This window comes from Orcinus orca, chromosome 17, assembly GCF_937001465.1.
Source record: "Orcinus orca chromosome 17, mOrcOrc1.1, whole genome shotgun sequence".
Taxonomy (NCBI): domain Eukaryota; kingdom Metazoa; phylum Chordata; class Mammalia; order Artiodactyla; family Delphinidae; genus Orcinus; species Orcinus orca.
Genome location: NC_064575.1, coordinates 78520749 through 78539132, shown reverse-complemented (window position 1 = coordinate 78539132; position 18384 = coordinate 78520749). Strand labels below are relative to the sequence as shown.

Below are 18384 nucleotides of genomic sequence, written 5' to 3'. Positions count from 1 at the left end.
ACAGTAACACAAAGGCATGTTTCGTCCCAACCCTTCCTCTGCTTTTCCTCCCTAAACCCTGAGGATCTCTTCCTTCAAGGCCAAGCAACAAATCCCGTTTCTGCATGAGCACTCCAGGACCTCCCTTCTGGGCCTCTGCCTGTTTTTACTCTCCAGTCTGTATCCCGTGGTGCAGAGCGAGCCTACAGTTAGAATTCTCGGGCAAGTTACCTAACACCCCGACTCAGTCTCCTCCCACCCTCACCTAAAAGATGTAGCAGTGTACGGTGAGGGGCACACGCCGATAGGCTGGTGCAGCCTCCACACCGGGCCAGGAGGAGGCTCCCGGGAAGGGCTGGATCCTTCTCCAGCTGGCCTTTTGAATGACCATGCCTTCCTGGATTAGGATCAACCCACCTCTGTAGGGTGAGGCCCCACCCCCTGCACAGGGAAGGGATGCCAGCCCCCAATCAGGCTTTATGAAATAGCAGAACCTTTGCCTCCCACTGAGCTAACCACGTGTCCGTGGTGCCGGAATCAGCAGGTTCCTTCCAAGGGCAGGTGTTGACAGTCTACAGGGCAGATCTGAAGCTAAGACCTGAGCAGATGACTCCTGGGAAGCCATCCAGTTCCAGGAACTAAGTTTCGAGGATTGCTGCAGCTCCCGAAGGGCCCCAGGGAGGTCACCAAGCAGTGGGGGCGAAGGTGTCTCCATCTGACCCACAAAGGAGGCTCAGCAGGGAAGATGCAAACCCGCTGTCCCGGGAGACACCATAGCATGGTCCTGACGGGCTCAGAGCCTGATCACCTGCCTGGGATTCCTTCTTTGCCACTTTTGGCCTTGAGACATTTGTTCAGCCACTCCTTGCCCAGCCTGGGTTTTTCAAAATACAAGATGAGGGTCATATTATAAAATACTTCCGGTGGTGCCTGGCCCAGGAGCTGTGCTCAGTAACCATTGACCACGATTAGCAATACCAGGGGCCAGACACCGGCTGGGCAATATCATTGATTCCTCTCCTTCCAACCCAACTGAACTTCCTGGAGGCTTTTAGTACATTAAAGGGATTTTTTAAAAATGATCCATTAGAACAAAAACATAGAAAAAAGGCTTAATGTTAGAGACAGTTAGCACATCAGAGTGAAGACAGGAACTGCCCCAAACTGAATGGAGGTGATCAGCCTGTCCTACCCCCTCTACCACCAAACCAGCAACAACAGAAATCCAGCTCTTCAGAACTTACGGACAGAAATCGCTAGTTCTGGACAACCGGTTCCCGGTTAATGTGTCTCTCCACATGTGCTTCAACGCAGGAAACATTTGCTATTTTCATCTTTGGAGCCGAGTTTGCTTTGAGGATCTGGGCTGCTGGGTGTTGCTGCCGATACAAAGGCTGGCGGGGACGACTGAAGTTTGCCAGGAAGCCCTTGTGCATGTTGGGTAAGCCCTGACCCCGAGCCCGGGGGTGCCTCATCCCCTTCTTTTGGTGCATTATTTCTCTGAGGCAATTTTAGGCAGACGCTGTTCTTCTGGGAAACCATGCAGCATCGTGGGGGCCCGCACCCCCTCTGACCCTCCCTTCAATCCTCCAGCAGGTGGAATTCCTGCCCCCGTGGCTTCTCTTTATAATGAGTCCACAGGGCAGGAATTCTTAAGGCGGGTGGGAGACACTCTTGGCATTTGGGTCGTGAAGGAGCCACAGCTCATTGCAGGATGTGGGGCAACCCCAGTCCCTGGAGTAGTAGCACCCCAGTCACCGTGACAGCCAAACTGCCCGTGCAGCTCGACTGGCCACGGTGGGGATGGGAGGCGTGACACCATTGCTGGTTGAGAATGACCTCTGTAGGGCCGCAGAGGTAATTCTCCCATCCTAACACCCAGTCTGGAAGAATCTAGCACCTGTGACCCCCCTCGCCACCATAATGCTGTGTCCTGACCCACCTTGCTTTGGGGAGGTGTCATGGAGACCCCTCCACCCAGGTGTAGGCATTTTGATAGCAAAGAAGGTGGAAGCTCTCACACACCTATTGGTGCACCCCACCATGTTCCCATCTGAAGGTCCTACTAAAGTCATACAGTGACAGGACGAAATCTACCTGCAGTGATGGTTAGGAGTCTTGGAGCTTCGACTTCCTAGGGATGGTTAAAGTCAGAGGATCATAGAATGTCAGGGCTGGAAGGGACCTTCAAAAGCGTTTGGTTGAAGATGCCCTCCTGTCTGATGCTCCAGCCCCCTTTGCAGCAGCCTTTAAGTGGTCCCCCAGACTCTACTTGCATACCTCCAGTCACGGGGCGCTCACCACCTCTCGAGGGTATTCATTCCATCTTAACTCCTCTGACGCTCTTCAGATATTCGAGTTCAGCCATCCTATTCCTCCCCTCCACTCCAGCAGTCTCCTTTCATTGGGAGGGATGTGCTTAGCGGCTTCAACCCCATCTTATAGCCCATTTTCTTAGCATCATAGACCCTCTCCTCTGAGCTGCTGCTTATTCCTCACTCCCCTTTTAAAAAGTGACCTGCCAGGACTGGACACAGCCCTGTGGGTACGAATGACCCAGCCAGGGAGGAAGAGCTGGACCCCTCCCCTGTCCTAGGTGCCAAGTTCTCTCCGTGCCTCCTGGGGCTGTGTTGCCACGTTTGCAGGTTGCCTCACACAAAGGACAGGTACCAGCCTCACTGTTGGCTGAAGCCTCTCTTCCTTCTTCCCATTTGCTGCTGAGGTTGGAAATCTGAGGGTTTTGTTTATTGCTTAGAATTTTGAGTGCAAGGAGGGTGGGTGTGTGTACGCACACGTGCAATTTTGGAGCACTTGGTAGTTACTGATTTTTTTTCACATTTTTTTTCTCGCTTCCTTTGTCCTCTTTCCATGTCTATCTACCGTGTCTGAGTCCTTTACAGCTGCTATAACAGTACACCACAGACAGCGTAGCTTATAAACAACAGAAATTTATTTCTCACAGTTCTGGAGGCTGGACATCTGAGATTGGTGTGGCAGCATGGCCGGGTTCTGGTGAGAGTCCAGTTCCTAGACAGCTGTCTTCTTGCTGTGTCCTCACATGATGGAAGGGGCGAGGGAGCACGCTGGGGTCTCTTTCATAAGGGTACTAATGCCATGCATGGGGGATCCACCCTCATGACCTAATCACCTCCCAAAGGCCCCACCTCCCAATACCATTACACGGGGGGTTAGGACTCAACATATGAATTTGAAAGAACCCAAACATTCAGTCCATGGCAGCCCCTAACTTTCCTTCCCCTTCCTCTTTCCTGTCTTTAAGTCTTAAGCTGACTTCTTTTTGAGGTGACCTATCCAGTGTGTGTGTGTGTGTGTGTGTGTGTTGGCAGGGGGTGGGGGAGATGACTTTGTGATCGACGGTGCCCAAATTCAGAGGTTCCTGCCAAGTTAGAGGATGTCATAGCATGCGGAGCCCGGGCCCCTCCGGAACGGGGGCATTCCCCGTGGAGCTGTCTCCACTATTCCAGGATGGTACCGGAGCTCCAGATCACGTTCCCCTGCCCGCCTTCCTGGAGAGACAAGGCTGGGCCTCAGCCTCCACCATCCTTGCTGGCTTCTCTCCTGATGTTGCTGCGTCTTCTGTTCTACTCCTCTCAACTTCTCCCGTAACGTGGCCCCTGTGGGAAATGTTGCTTTTCTCTGTGTGTCTGACAAGAGGCTGGTCATCACGTCCACACACATCATGGCCTCCTTGCTCAAAGCAGCCTCAGACCCTGCCATTCTCGGCGTGGATGGGTCCCTCTGGGCCAGAATTTGCTGTCCTGTCAGAGTGTCGTAGACTTAAGTCACATTTACCCTGCACCTAGGTTTTGTTTTCTCTTTTACAAACGTGATAAACGGGTATCTTTGCACAGATAGACTGAGAAGCCTGGCCAGGGATATAGACCTATTGGTATCCAGGTGTCTGAGCACTACTTTTTCCCAAGGCGTAGGCACACCTGGGAGATACTTGGACATGGTGGAAGGAGTGCCAGCTTTTTTGGCAGACGTACCTGGTGTAGATCAAGGAGCCTAATCCAAGCTGGGCGGCAGCACAAACAAAGGTGTAGAGGTGTGAGAGGACACTGTGGGCTCAGCAAACCACACATGCTTCCAGAAGGTTCCCAGGGGCTGGATCACAGAGGGTTTTCAGAAGTTTGGACTTTGCCCAGTGGATAAACATTCCTACAATGTGTTCCCTGGAATCCTGATGCTCTTGCAAAACAAACAAACAAAAACAGTTCAGACAGGTCAAAATCTTTGGAGAAAGGCTGGACTTCATTGGTAAAATTGAGAGCCACAGGGCCTATTAGCATATTAAAGGCTCTGAGAAGTCCTGCAGTAGCAAAACCTGTTTAATGGAATTTTTTTCAGATTTACTTGATCATGGGATCCTTTTTACTTGCTTAGCCCCCTGCAGTACAGTGGGGGGATAACGGATCCGGGAGCTGAGGGGAGGGCATTGAAGGGAATAAGAAAGAGACCAGGGCCCTCTTTCTTCCATCCTCAGCCATTTAACTTCAGGAGCCAGCTTGGCCCTTTCAGAAGTGCCTCATCCCCTCGGCCTCTGCTTCCACCAGTCACAGCTCTGGTAGATGTTTCTAGGTCACTTCCTGACCAGCAGCATCCCACTTCTGGGGTGGGCCCCATGTTTTCCCACAGTCTACCCCAGGGCCTTCTCTGAAGCTGAGGGAGGTCACAGTCAGTGGAGCTGGTGAGTGTGGGGATGTTACGACCCCCTCAGCCAGCAGGGAACAGGATCTGGTGGACAGATGGCCCAGCTCCCATCTTTCAGAGGGACAGTGGTGGGAGGTGTTCTGCCTACAGCTCAGAGGCTCCAGCAGCAGCCTTGACAACATCCCTTGCACTGGCCTTTTCCCCGCCCCCCTCTCCCCTCACTTCTGCTTCCTGAGATCATTTCTCATTAAATCAGCCACAGCCTCGTCCCTGTCTCAGGGGCTGCTTGCAGGGAAAACCCACAGTAAAGCAGCATCTGAGCTTCAGGCTTCATCTCCACCACCTGGGCAGCCCAGATCCCTTCTCGGCCAGAGAGGGGCCCCCGAGTGCCACCCCCGGAGGGCCTTGGAGCTTCCCTAGGATTTAGAGTGAGCGTTGGAGTCCAGCAGGCCTCCTGCATCCAGTCCCAAGTCGGCCACATCCGGCCGCGTGGCCCTAGGAGGGCATTCACGCTCAGAGCTCCTGTTTCCTCACCTGTCACAGGAGAATGCGAATCACGTGCGGTCCACGTCACGATTTAACACAGCAGCGTTTAGCTTGTGTTCGTCTGCCACGGACTGCCTGTGGCGGCTCCCGTGCCTTGGCCTGACCTCCTTTCCCTCTCCCCTGCCATCCTCCGTCCTCTCTCCAGACATCTTCGTGCTGATTGCCTCTGTGCCGGTGGTTGCCGTGGGAAACCAGGGCAATGTTCTGGCCACGTCCCTGCGGAGCCTGCGCTTCCTGCAGATACTGCGGATGCTTCGCATGGACCGGAGGGGCGGCACCTGGAAGCTCCTGGGCTCGGCCATCTGCGCCCACAGCAAAGTAAGTGTCGCTGCGAAGAGGCCAGACTGTGCTGGCTTCCTGCCCACCTAGGCCCATCCGTGGCATCTCCTCCCTGACAGCATCCCCAGAGGGTGGTTGTCCTGCCCACTGATGATGACAGTGAAGATGGGGGGAGAAGCAGCAGCAGGAAGGAGAAGCACACACAGGTGTGCCGCAGCCAGCAGACACAGGTAGACCCGGGCTCAGGTCTCAGCCGCACCAAATGCAAACAACTTTGGCCAAGTCACTCAACCCCCTTTGACCTCAGTTTTCCCTCATTCCTAAAGCAGGGATGATAATGCCTGTACCTCCGGATTGTGGAGAGGATGAAATGAGCCAATGCAAACCAGCATGGGATGGGAGGGAAGGGTTCTGGAATCCGGCAGACTGGTTTGAATCCAGACTCTATTGATGGGACTTTGGAGATTTCCTGTAACCCCTCTGGGTCTTCTCTCCTGCCGTTTATAAAATGGAAATGATAATGCGTTCACCTCAGGGTGAAAAGCCCTTAGAATACACCCAGTTCACTGATGTGGTTCAGTTGCTATTGTTATTACTTAGCCAGAAGCACGGGTGCCTAGAATTTAGTGTTTGATACAGATTAGCTCGCCCCTGGGGTCAGGCACTGTTCTTACCCCATTTCAGTGCTAAGGAAGCAGATCTGGAAAGAGGAAGTGAGCTGCCCACCAGCACAGACCCAGGCCGTCTGGCTTCAGAGCCTGTGCTCAGTGATTTGCTGCTGGTCGTGGTGGCTCTTGCCTCGCCAAGGGAGATGAGAAGCTAGGACGAGTGGGACCTGGCCTGATCTCTCCCAGAGTCCCACGTGCTTGTGCAGGTGTGGAAACCCAGGCAGGCAGAGTCCAGCGTGTCTGGAGCTGTCTCTGTCGTGCTCCCTGTGTTTCTTTCCTATGGTTAGCCCAGACCTTTGGTAGCACTTTGTGTTAACATCCCTGCCTCAGCCGGACCCTGGAGAAATGAAGCAAAAACCTCTGAGTGGCAGGAAAAACCTCACACTCCGAGGCCAGTTCAGGAGAAATCGGAGTGAAGGACCCCTGGGATGGGTGTTCTTCAGGGGATAAAGCCAAAGCTACCTTTGTCACTACAAGAGCATCTTCTTGTGCCAGGCTTGGTGGGTACAATGGACACGGTTGGTGCCCTGACCAGGCTACCTTTATGGGAGGATGTGCTCAGCCCTCAGCTGCTATGAGAGTTAGCCGCTAATATTCCCAGCTGTCCCCTTCTCTGGAGACATACAGGAGCGCAGCCTTGCCCAGGAGCTTATACTGTTCTCATCTTCCTTCCCCCACATGAGGGAAGCACACAGTCGGTGACTGACTGACACAAGTACCTTTCTTGTGTTGGGACCAGCCCTGTGGTGCAGTTCACACTCCAGAGCTCCCCATGGGATCAGGCTGAAGGAGGTCCAGCAGAGACCACATCCTTGCTGAGCTCTTGTCTCCTGCCCTGTCTGGTTTCTTTCACTCCCTCTCTCCCGAGACCCTCCCTCAATCATCACAGGCACCTGAGTTTCTGTCTCAGGCTCTGCTTCTGGGGAACTGCACCAAAGGCAGTGATCCTGGGGCAAGTTGCCCTTGGGGAGCTCAGAGTTTCCCTTATATGCGTTAACAGCACCATGCCATCCCCACTTGGCAACCCCAGAATGCCTCCACACAGCTAACTCCTGGGTTCTTCCAGCTCAGTGCACACCCAGATATGCCGGCATGTCATCGTAGAATACAGGAGCTCAGGAGTCAGACAGCAGCTCGGTGCAAATCTCAGCTGTGCCGCCTTCCAGCCGCAAGACTTTAAGAACATTGCTCTGTTTTTATATGAGCTTCCCCAGTGGTTAAAATGTGAATCCTTCCAGCGGCTCACATAAGAAAAAGGTACATGTAAGTGCCTGGTGAATAGTAAATGCTCATTAATGGTAGCATGGATTATTTCAAACATGCTTTTCTTCACGAACATACAAGTAAATATATGCAGAAAATGAAATACAAATTTAAAACACCCGGAGTCTCTCACTGGAGGATGCAGTTTCTTGCCATACATGTGTCATTCCCCATCTGTGCCACTTCTGGCCACAGGCTCGGGGAGGTCAGGGCTTTCTTTTCAGAGTTCTTTCTTCACCCGACCTTCTATTTTGTCTTTTATCAGAGGACTTGTCAGCAATACCTAAGCTTGTCTCCATGGAGCTGAGCTGATTCACAGCTCCAGTGGAAATCAGGGCTAAAAGGGCTGCTTACAGTCCTTGTCCTGTGCTCCCTCAGACTAGAATAGATGACAGTTGGATGTTTGCTATGTAATTCCTGGGAAAAGATGGTCCGTGCCACCGCCAGACCCCACAACTGATGCCAGGCGGGCAGAACTTCAAGTATGTGGCAGGAGACCAAAGGCAGACAAAACAACTGCTTGGCAAGCTCTGTATCCCATCCTTCCCCCAACAGTCCCACTAGACGAGCCTTCAGCCTTTCACTGTGCCGAAGCTGCAGAGCAGTTATAGGGCTGGCCTTCACTTCCGGGGCAGGCAGTGTGTTCAGGAGGTAAGCGCTTACCTGGATTTGAGTCCAGCATTTACTAACTGCAAGAGCTTAGACCAGTTCCTTCTCTGAGCCTGGTGAACAGGCACTTACCAATTCATTTCTTCATTCATTCAGAAAACGTGTTCTCTGGGCCAAGTTCCATGCTTGACTCCCCTGGAGACTCAGAGATGAAGAGTGACGGGCCCATACAGGGTTGCACAGGGTTAGACTTTAAAGTTAACGCTCTTACTAAAGTTAGGATCAGCCGGGCTCTGCTTCCAAAACAAATAAGCCCTGGAGTCTCTGACTTAGCACAAAAGATGTGGGTGTCTTCTCACTCACACAGTGTCTCATGTGGGCTGGGTGGTCCTCATCTGTCTTGGAAATGAGCCTTGAGTCACCAAGGCAAGGGAAGGGGAGCCCAGAGCATCCTCTAGAATGGATTTAAGGCAGGAAGTAGCTCCCATCACCCCCCCACATTGGCTGGACCGCAGGCCCTCAGCCCGCACCTGACTGCAGGGGGGCTCAGGCGTGTGTTCTGCCACAGAACTGCTGGCGAAAACTGCCTCCAGGCAGAATTGCCTTGAATAGCCTTGAGATGACTGCAGGGCACAGAGTGGGGACACATTTCACTCCTCAGGGACGACCTTTATACCAGCTCTTAATCCCACCCAGCCAGTGCTTCTGTGTGTGCATGGACAGCTGTTTCTCTGCTTAAGCACCAGGTGAAACTTCTGACTTGCGTTTGGGGGCCAGAGGGTATGAGAAAGCTTAGGCACGCCAGAATCACACCTAACAGAGCAAGAGGGTCATGCTCATACAGCCACTGGGGAAGGACCATCCAATTCGTCTTTTCCTTCTCAAACCCCAGCGGGGCAGACACTCACGGAGGGGAAGGACTGGCTGGATTGCCTGCAGCATCTCAGCTAACCTCTCTCTGCTGTAAACTCACACGAGTGCACTGTGCACGGGATGCTGTGGGGAAGGTCAGGCCTCTAAGCAAATGAGCATAAGAAAGTGTTAGAGATTGAAAGTTTGTTTGGAAAATAGTGAAGGCATTGAAAGAAAGCTAGAAATGAACCCTAGCTCTAATTGGGGGAGCAAACATCATAATGGAGGTGACGTGAGTCTGAAGATGACTCAGTGCTCTCTGGTTGGTCCCATGGGGAGGGACAGGGAGGACAGAGGACCAAGGTGAACAAAGGCACAGAAGCAGGCAGAAAGCAGCCCTGTCAGTGCGACGCGATTCACCCATAAAGCCAGCTGACTGGCCGCAGATGGTCAGATAGATGAGCTCCATCCACACGAACAGCTTCATCCTCTGTGATGACTCAGCAGGAATGACGGGCCTAATCTCCAGGCGGTGTTCGCCCATGACTTTGACTTTCTTCTGCCCAACCTACCACAGTAACCACAGCAACCCTTGGGACTGGACTAGAATGAAAGACATAGAAAGCACCTCAGGGCTTGTCATGGTCAGGATGTTTGAAACCTCAGTGATTTGCCCATCTTTGCCATATCTCTGCACCATCCTTACTGTTCCTCAACGTTTTCCTTTAAATCAGCTTTCTCCTGTTGACGTACATGTCCTAGTCTATCATGCAGGAATATCCACTAAATAATAGGTTTTAGTGTAATCTGTGCTAATGTGTAATATGGTCTAAATCAGTAGGTGACCACGTCACATAAAAAACACCTGTCTGCATTTGAAGTGTCTGTGGCACTTTTTGGAACTCTCTGGTCCAGTCCCTTCATTTTAAAAATGAAGAAACTGGGCTTCCCTGGTGGTGCAGTGGTTGAGAGTCCGCCTGCCGATGCAGGGGACGCGGGTTCGTGTCCCGGTCCGGGAAGATCCCACATGCCGCGGAGCGGCTGGGCCCATGAGCCGTGGCCGCTGAGCCTGTGCTCCGCAACGGGAGAGGCCACAGCAGTGAGAGGCCCGTGTGCCGCAAAAAAATAAAATAAAAAAATGAAGAAACTGAGGCTGGGGAGGAGGGGTCATTTGCCCAGAGTCACACACAGTCAGTCAGTGGCAGGGCTGGGTCCCTGTCCACAGCTCCGTCTGCTCTGCCAGGATAGCTCCCCATTGCTGTCCGTCCCTGTCCCAGTAGAAACGAGCTTTGTCCTTGCCCTGCCCAGTCCTGGGTAGGATCGGCTCTCCTGAGTCCCGAGCCTTGTCTCAGAGGCAGTGGCCAGTCTCTCCTGCCTTCTTGCGTCCAGGGGAAGGCCCTTGAGCTGTGATATAGAGATCGCAGAAATCTTCCTCTCCTCCTAGAGCTATACACTTGTTCTGTTAATGATGAAAATAATGACCATATTACTGATCCTACTTTATAGTGATGGGAGATGAGGAACAGAGAAAGTAAATAACTTGCCCATGTCACAGAGCCGGGCAACCTGGACTCCAGCTCCAGTGTGTCTGCTTCCAACCTCCGCCCAGCCTCCACTCGTGACCCCGTCCCTGTCTCCGCTTTGCCCTCCCAGGAGCTCATCACCGCCTGGTACATCGGGTTCCTGACACTCATCCTTTCTTCATTTCTCGTCTACCTGGTTGAGAAGGATGTGCCGGAGGTGGATGCCCAAGGAGAAGAGATGAAAGAGGAGTTTGAGACCTACGCGGATGCCCTTTGGTGGGGTCTGGTGAGTCACCACCTTGAAGGCTGCCCGGTGGGGATTGGCTGTTAGGGACAGAGAGAGATGGCGGGCGTGGCATGGATGCGCTCGGTGGGGCCACTGCCTTCTGCAGCCACAGGGGAGGGGAGGCCTCCTCCATTCCTGAACCTGCCCCTGGGAGACGCCCCCTGCAGGGTAGGCCCTTGGAAGGGGCTTTTCCATAGTGTTTATAAGAAGTCAGAGCTCTCAACAGTCTGGTCCTACGGTCACTCAGGTAGCTTACCTCACTCGTCGTAGGCTGTCATCCGCCAAGCCGTGCTGTGCAGACAGACACAGTGGCAGATGGAGATGTGTGTACCCAGACCCTCAAACACACCTAGAGACACACAGCCCCACACCCACAGGACATGCGGCACTAAAGCATTGCTCTAGGCACTTTACATTTATAAATCTATTTTAAGCTGAAATAACTCTTATTAGCTCCCTTTTAAAAATGAGGAAACTGAGGCATGAAGTTGAGTAACTAATTCAAGGACGATCTCTGAGCCAGTTAGTGGTTGACTTGGGATTTGAACTCAGGCATTTGGGTTCTAGAAGCCACACTCTTAACTGGTCCGAAAGCCTGCCTTCCACGTTCATAAATACATGTGCGCTGATAACCTACACATGTAAACACACACAGGAATATTCAGCTCATACCAGGACAGACACGGGCACAGACCTTAGCCATGCACACATATACACACAATGCATATGAATACACCCCAAGAGCACATATATTTAGGATCATGGCTGTACACAAAATCGCACATAGGCAAATATACACATGAATGTATATCACATGCACATGTTTGCAATTTTGAAATATTTGTTGACTGATTGACTATAGGGAAGAAATCCTTAACTTAGAAACAGGTGTGGTCTCAAGGCTCCCGTATAAATTCGCTGGTACTTAGCACCATCTCTCCCATGGGAATCTTATTCTAAACGGCAACAGCACCCCGGTCAGCACAAAGGCTTGTAGGTGAAGCTCAGCTGATACATCATTAATTTCCTCTCCCTGGGAAGCCTCATGTCTGAACTCTTCTCTCTTCAGATCACACTGGCCACCATTGGCTACGGAGACAAGACGCCCAAAACGTGGGAAGGCCGTCTGATCGCAGCCACCTTTTCCTTAATTGGCGTCTCCTTTTTCGCCCTTCCAGCGGTGAGTATCTCTGGTGTTCTCCCTAGTGTGATGGGCGGGACCCCTCACCGCTTGGCCCCAGCTCAACTTTCCAGCCTCATCTTCCATCGTCTCGTATCTTGAATTCCAGCTCTATCAACTCTATAACCATCCCCGTAGCGTGGTTTCCTATCTCTCTTCTGTAGGCTGTGCTGATCCCTTTGCCAGGAGTGATCCCCCCAAACACCTACTCCTCTTTCAAGACCCAGTTTCTTTTTTTTTAATTCTTTTTAATTGCAGTATAGCTGATTTGCAATGCTGTGCCCATCTCTGCTGTACAGCAAAGTGACTCAGTTATACACAGAGACATTCTTTTTTTAAATCTTTTCCATTATGGTTTATCACAGGATATTGAATATAGTTCCCCATGCTGTACCGTAGGACCTTGTTATTTATCCTCAAGACCCAGTTTCAATGCTGCCTTCTTTAGGCTGAGTTAGTCCTTCCCTCCTCTGGGCATAGCTCTTTAAAGGCATTTCAGACCCCATGCTGGGGTTGCACATTTCCAAATCTGCCTTCCCAGAAGACTGTGAGCTCCTGGGGAGCTGAGATTATGTCTTTCACCCACATGTTCCTTGCACATAGCGGGTCCTTTGTATATGTGAGTTCCCTTCCCTTGCCCTGTCATCTACTGGTTTATATAAAAAATGCATTTCCCTCAAGAATAAGTTTTGACCCCTGATAGAATAACTTCCCCAAAGCCCAGTGCCCATTAGTGTAATAACAGCAATAATAATAGATAGCATTTGTTGAACATAGTGTGCCCTAGATTCATGCCAAATGCTTTACCTACACCATCTCACTTAATCTTTGTGACAACATTAGGAGTTTGGCGCTACATTTATCTCCGTTTTCCAGATGAGAAGACCGAGGCTTAATTGGGTTAGTGACGTTTCCACAGTCACAGGGCTTTGGGCTGTGGAGCCAGGGACCCAGGTCTGCTCATTCCAAGCCTGGCTCTTAATCACAAAACTTGAAGAGAACCTTCTTGTATAACAAACCCTCTTCCCTGCCCTTCACCTCCCATCCTTTTGTGGCTAACGTTCTTTGACCACTGCAGCCCTACCTGGTCTGTTTTTTTTCTAAGCTGTTTGACCTTGGGCACATGGCCTTTCTGATTCTCAGTTTCCTTATCTGTAACAGGTGAGGGCCAGTGAGGGTGCGACTTGGTCTCTAAATTCTCTCTTGACTTGAAAAGGGTGTGTTCCTACCTGTGTAATTCACATGAGAGTCCGACCTGGAAATCAAAACAGATCACAATTCAGAGGGATTCCAGCCAGAGTAAAAGCCTCAAGTGACAATTCAAGCAACTAAAATATTTTTTAAATTCCCTTAATAGTAACTGGGAATCCATTCTGCATCATACTCCTTACTAGGCAGTTCCTATTACATTATCTCACTTTTTTTCCTAACAGAGTTATGCGGTAGGTACCTTTATCCTAGAAGAAAGTGAGTGGTAGAAAGTGAGATGCAGCAGAGAGGAGGCTGGCCCAGGGTCTCACTGCAGGGAAGTGGCAGAGTCAGGAAGCCCTGGCTTTAAGGCTCCACTTAACCCAGCTCCTACTCGCTGGAAGAGAAAGAAGGGATCTTTCCTCCTCCCCTTGGCTTCAGTGTCGTCCTGCTGCTGGGAGCTGGGCTGGGGCTCTGGGAGAGTCTGGGTGGGGCTGACTTCAGGGCCTGACCTCTCCCTTCAGGGCATCCTGGGGTCCGGGCTGGCGCTCAAGGTGCAGGAGCAACACCGTCAGAAGCACTTTGAGAAAAGGAGGAAGCCCGCTGCTGAGCTCATCCAGGTCTGTCTGCCTGGGGATGAACTGGAATGGAACTGAGATCCCGCGTAGCTGCCTCTGCTTGTGTGTCTGTGTGTCTGTCTCTGTGTGTGTGTCTATAGACAGCCAGGCAGCAGTGGGTGTTGGCCTCCTGCCAGCTCTCCATCCTTATCTCTCCCCCAACTGTGGGCTGGGGGTTGGGGACCATCGTGAAGAGATGGTGGGAGAGGCAGAGTGTTCCCTCTTTCACTTCAGAGAAAGTTCCTGCTTTGTGGTTTTATGGGCCACTGGGAGCGCAGAGAATAGGAAAAGAGAGCGTTCTGCCTCTAGCTGCCTGGGACTGCATGTCTGCGTGACCACCCACGCGTGAACTTGTGTCCAGTTGCAGTGAGGGTCTCTGTGGGTCAGATACAGGATGTTATCCTCCATACTGTAGTTTCTAGGCCAGTGCTGATCTCTAAGAGTCCGCTCTATCTTCGCAAACCCCAAACCATCACGGTATACAGAAGACCTAGTATATTAGAATCAAAACCTCATCTCCCGGGCTGTCCCTTGCACTGGGAAATGCACAGAAGTGGCACAGAAGACTGTTTGTCTTCCTACCTGTTTGAGAAATCTCAAGGAATCTTGCAACGAGAGTAATCCCTGCTCCTTTCAGGGATCTTCTACCCAGTACCCGCCTCCCCCGTCCACTGTAGTTCACCTCTCCACACCCCACACCATCAATTATAGCTCCGAGATGATGGGGTCAAGGAAGGTTTTCTTCCCATAGGAGCTACAGAAAGCCAAGAATCCGGCTTCTCTGGATATGACCTCACTGTACGTTATACTCTTAGGTGTCAAGCGCTTTCTGTTTTAATGTTGTGGGATTCCATGTGAAAGTTTTGGGTGACACCAGGTCATTCCTGCCCCTCTTTTCTCCTCCCCAGGCCGCCTGGAGGTACTATGCTACCAACCCCAACAGGATTGATCTTGTGGCGACATGGAGGTTCTATGAATCAGTCGTCTCTTTTCCGTTCTTCAGGCAAGTGGCCACTCATCTGAATGCTCAGAGCGTGACTGACCATCCCTCCCGTGGGTCTGTATTTGTGCCTGTTGGCTTCACGGTTTCCCGGAGGACGTCCTTCAGGGCAGTGGTTCCCAATCTGGGCTGCATGTTAGAATCATTAGAGCTTAAAATATCCCAATGCCAGACCATACCCAGGCAGATTCAATCCGAATCCCCAGGGTTGCAGCCCAGGTATCAGTATTTTTTAAAGCTCCCCAGATGACCCCAGGGTGTCACCCAGCATTTCCAGCTAAACAGTGTGGAGTGGCTGAAAAGGGAGGTCGGGCCAGTGTTTGAGCAGATCAGTGGCTGAGGAAGTGAGGATCCAGTGCAATGGGCCACCCTGGCGGTCCTGGAGGCCGCAGCACCTGCCCATGGCCTGCACTGCCAGACCGCTCTGGACAGGGGGAAAGGCACGGGGAAGAAGCAGCTGGGGGCCCAGAGATGTGGTTTTGTGTTCTCAGAAGTGGGAGATTAAACGAAAGGCTTCAGGGGAAAAAAAAAAAAAAATTAAAACCTCTTCCTATGGCCAGCACCTAAGTTATTTTTTTTATTATTTTTTAAAAAATTTCTTTTGGCCACGCCACACAGCTTATGGGGTCCTAGTTCCCCGACCAGGGATCAAACCCATGCCCCCTGCAGTGGAAGCGCAGAGTCCTAACCACTGGACCGCCAGGGAAGTCCCTGGCCAGCACCTATGAAAAGGGAGAGGGAAATGAATACTTATTGGATGTCCAGTATGTTCCTGGAATCCAAGTTCACATTTCATTTAATTCTCACAGGCATCCTATGAAATAAGTCAGAGGTTCTCAAATGTCAAGGTGCGTTAAAATCAGCGGGGGGCTGTAAACACCAGCTCCTGCGTCCACCGTCAGCAATTTCAATGGCGTTAGAGTAGCTCAAGCACCTCACATAGGCGCCCCTGTTGATTCTAACACAATGGCCCACGGTGCATCCTTGGAGACAGGCTGGGTGGCCGGTATCACCAGGCTCCTCTCGTGGATGAGCCAACTGGGGCTCAGGAACTTTGGTCATTTTGGCCAGTGTCAGCCACATCTAGAGGCCCCCAAAGCCCATGATCTTTTCACTACTTGGGCTTCTGAAATAGACCGCACCTTGCCAGATTTTGTTTTTTAATTTTTGAATTTTATTTTATTTATTTTTTTATACAGCAGGTCCTTATTAGTCATAAATTTTATACACATCAGTGTATACATGTCAATCCCAATCGCCCAATTCATCCCACCACCCCCACCCCGCCTCTTTCCCCCCTTGGTGTCCATACGTTTGTTCTCTACATCTGTGTCTCTATTTCTGCCCTGCAAACTGGTTCATCTGTACCATTTTCTAGGTTCCACATATACACATTAATATATGATATTTGTTCTTCTCTTTCTCACTTACTTCACTCTGTATAACAGTCTCTAGATCCATCCACGTCTCTACAAATGACCCAATTTCGTTCCTTTTTATGGCTGAGTAATATTCCATAGTATATATGTACCACATCTTCTTTATCCATTCGTCTGTCGATGGGCATTTAGGTTGCTTCCATGACCTGGCTATTGTAAATAGTGCTGCAATGAACATTGGGGTGCATGTGTCTTTTTGAATTATGGTTTTCTCTGGGTATATGCCCAATAATGGGATTGCTGGATCATATGGTAATTCTATTTTTAGTTTTTTAAGGAACTTCCATACTGTTCTCCATAGTGGCTGTATCAGTTTACATTCCCACCAACAGTGCAAGAGGGTTCCCTTTTCTCCACACCCTCTCCAGCATTTGCTGTTTGTAGATTTTCTGATGATGCCCATTCTAACTGGTGTGAAGTGATACCTCATTGTAGTTTTGATTTGCATTTCTCTCATAATTAGTGATGTTGAGCATCTTTTCATGTGCCTCTTGGCCATCTGTATGTCTTCTTTGGAGAAATGTCTGTTTAGGTCTTCTGCCCATTTTTGGATTAGGTTGTATGTTTCTTTACTATTGAGCTGCATGAGCTGTTTATATATTTTGGAGATTAATCCTTTGTCCGTTGATTCGTTTGCAAATATTTTCTCCCATTCTGAGGGTTGCCTTTTCATATTTTTTCTTCTGCCCTACCCAGGTACGTGGGGAGTTTCTTGCCTTTTAGGAGGTCTGAGGTCTTCTGCCAGCACTCAGTGGGTGTTCTATAGGAGAGTTCCACGTGTAGATGTATTTCTGATGTATCTGTGGGGAGGAAGGTGATCCCCGCATCTTACTCTTCCGCCATCTTCTCCGACTGCCGAGAAATCTTAAAGGGGCTTTTCTGGCGCAAGGTGGCCATTCCTGGTTTCACATCCACATGATCTCAGGCACAAACCTCCTTGTTTTTCCATTTTGTCTTTAAGTTACTTGTTGAAACAACTGGCCCGTGGTCCCAAGGACTGTCCGGCTTCGGCTGGTGGGGCCCCCCCAGAGCCGGCAGCCTCAGTGAGGTCGCCCTCCTCTCGGGCTCTGGGGCAGTTCAGCCAGTCTTTTCATCTTGTTTATGGTTTCCTTTGCTTTGCAAAAGGTTTTAAGTTTCATTAGGTCCCATTTGTTTATTTTTGTTTTTATTTCCATTACTGTAGGAGGTGGGTCAAAAAAGATCTTGCTGTGATTTATGTCAAAGGGTATTCTTATGTTTTCCTCTAAGAGTCTTTTTTTTTTTTTTGCGGTACTCGGACCTCTCACTGTTGTGACCTCTCCCGTTGCGAACCACAGGCTCCGGACGCGCAGGCTCAGCGGCCATGGCTCACGGGCCTAGCCGCTCCACAGCATGTGGGATCTTCCCGGACCGGGGGCACGAACCCGTGTCCCCTGCATCGGCAGGCGGACTCTCAACCACTGCGCCACCAGGGAAGCCCCCCTAAGAGTTTTATTGTGTCCTGTCTTACATTAAGGTCTCTAATCCATTTTGAGTTTATTTTTGTATATGGTGTTAGGGAGTGTTCTAATTTCATTCTTTAACATGTAGCTGTCCAGTTTTCACAGCACCACTTATTGAAGAGACTGTCTATTCTCCATTGTATATCCCTGCCTCCTTTGTCATAGATTAGTTGACCATATGTGCGTGGGTTTATCTCTGGGCTTTCTATCCTGTTCCATTGATCTTTGTTTCTGTTTTTGTGCCAGTACCATATTGTCTTGATTACTGTAGCTTTGTAGTATAGTCTGAAATCAGGGAGCCTGATTCCTCCAGCTCCGTATTTTTTCCCTCAAGACTGCTTTGGCTATTCAGGGTCTTTTGTGTCTCTGTATAAATTTTAAGATGATTTGTTCTAGTTCCGTAAAAAATGCCATTGGTAATTTGATAGGGATTGCATTGAATCTGTAGATTGCTTTGGGTAGTATAGTCATTTTCGCAATATTGATTCTTCCAATCCAAGAACATGGTATATCTCTCCATCTGTTGGTATCATCTTTAATTCCTTTCATCAGTGTCTTATAGTTTTCTGCATACAGGTCTTTTGTCTCCATAGGTAGCTTTATTCCTAGGTATTTTATTCTTTTTGTTGAAATGGTAAATGGGAGTGTTTCCTTAATTTCTCTTTCAGATTTTTCATCATTAGTGTATAGGAATGCAAGAGATTTCTGTGCATTAATTTTGTATCCTGCAACTTTACCAGATTCCTTGATTAGCTCTAGTAGTTTTCTGGTGGCATCTTTAGGATTTTCTATGTATAGTA

At 50.2% G+C, this 18384-nt stretch overlaps 1 protein-coding gene across 1 annotated transcript in view; it reads left to right on the top strand.

The window, feature by feature from the left end:
* KCNQ3 (potassium voltage-gated channel subfamily Q member 3) overlaps positions 1-18384 on the top strand; it is a 291899-nt gene that overhangs the window by 238522 nt on the left and 34993 nt on the right. The window contains exons 3-8 of the mRNA XM_033419771.2: positions 1294-1420; positions 5345-5517; positions 10524-10679; positions 11749-11859; positions 13572-13667; positions 14573-14667. Coding sequence (XP_033275662.1) covers positions 1294-1420; positions 5345-5517; positions 10524-10679; positions 11749-11859; positions 13572-13667; positions 14573-14667 — 758 coding nt within the window. The remainder of the gene's footprint in view (positions 1-1293; positions 1421-5344; positions 5518-10523; positions 10680-11748; positions 11860-13571; positions 13668-14572; positions 14668-18384) is intronic.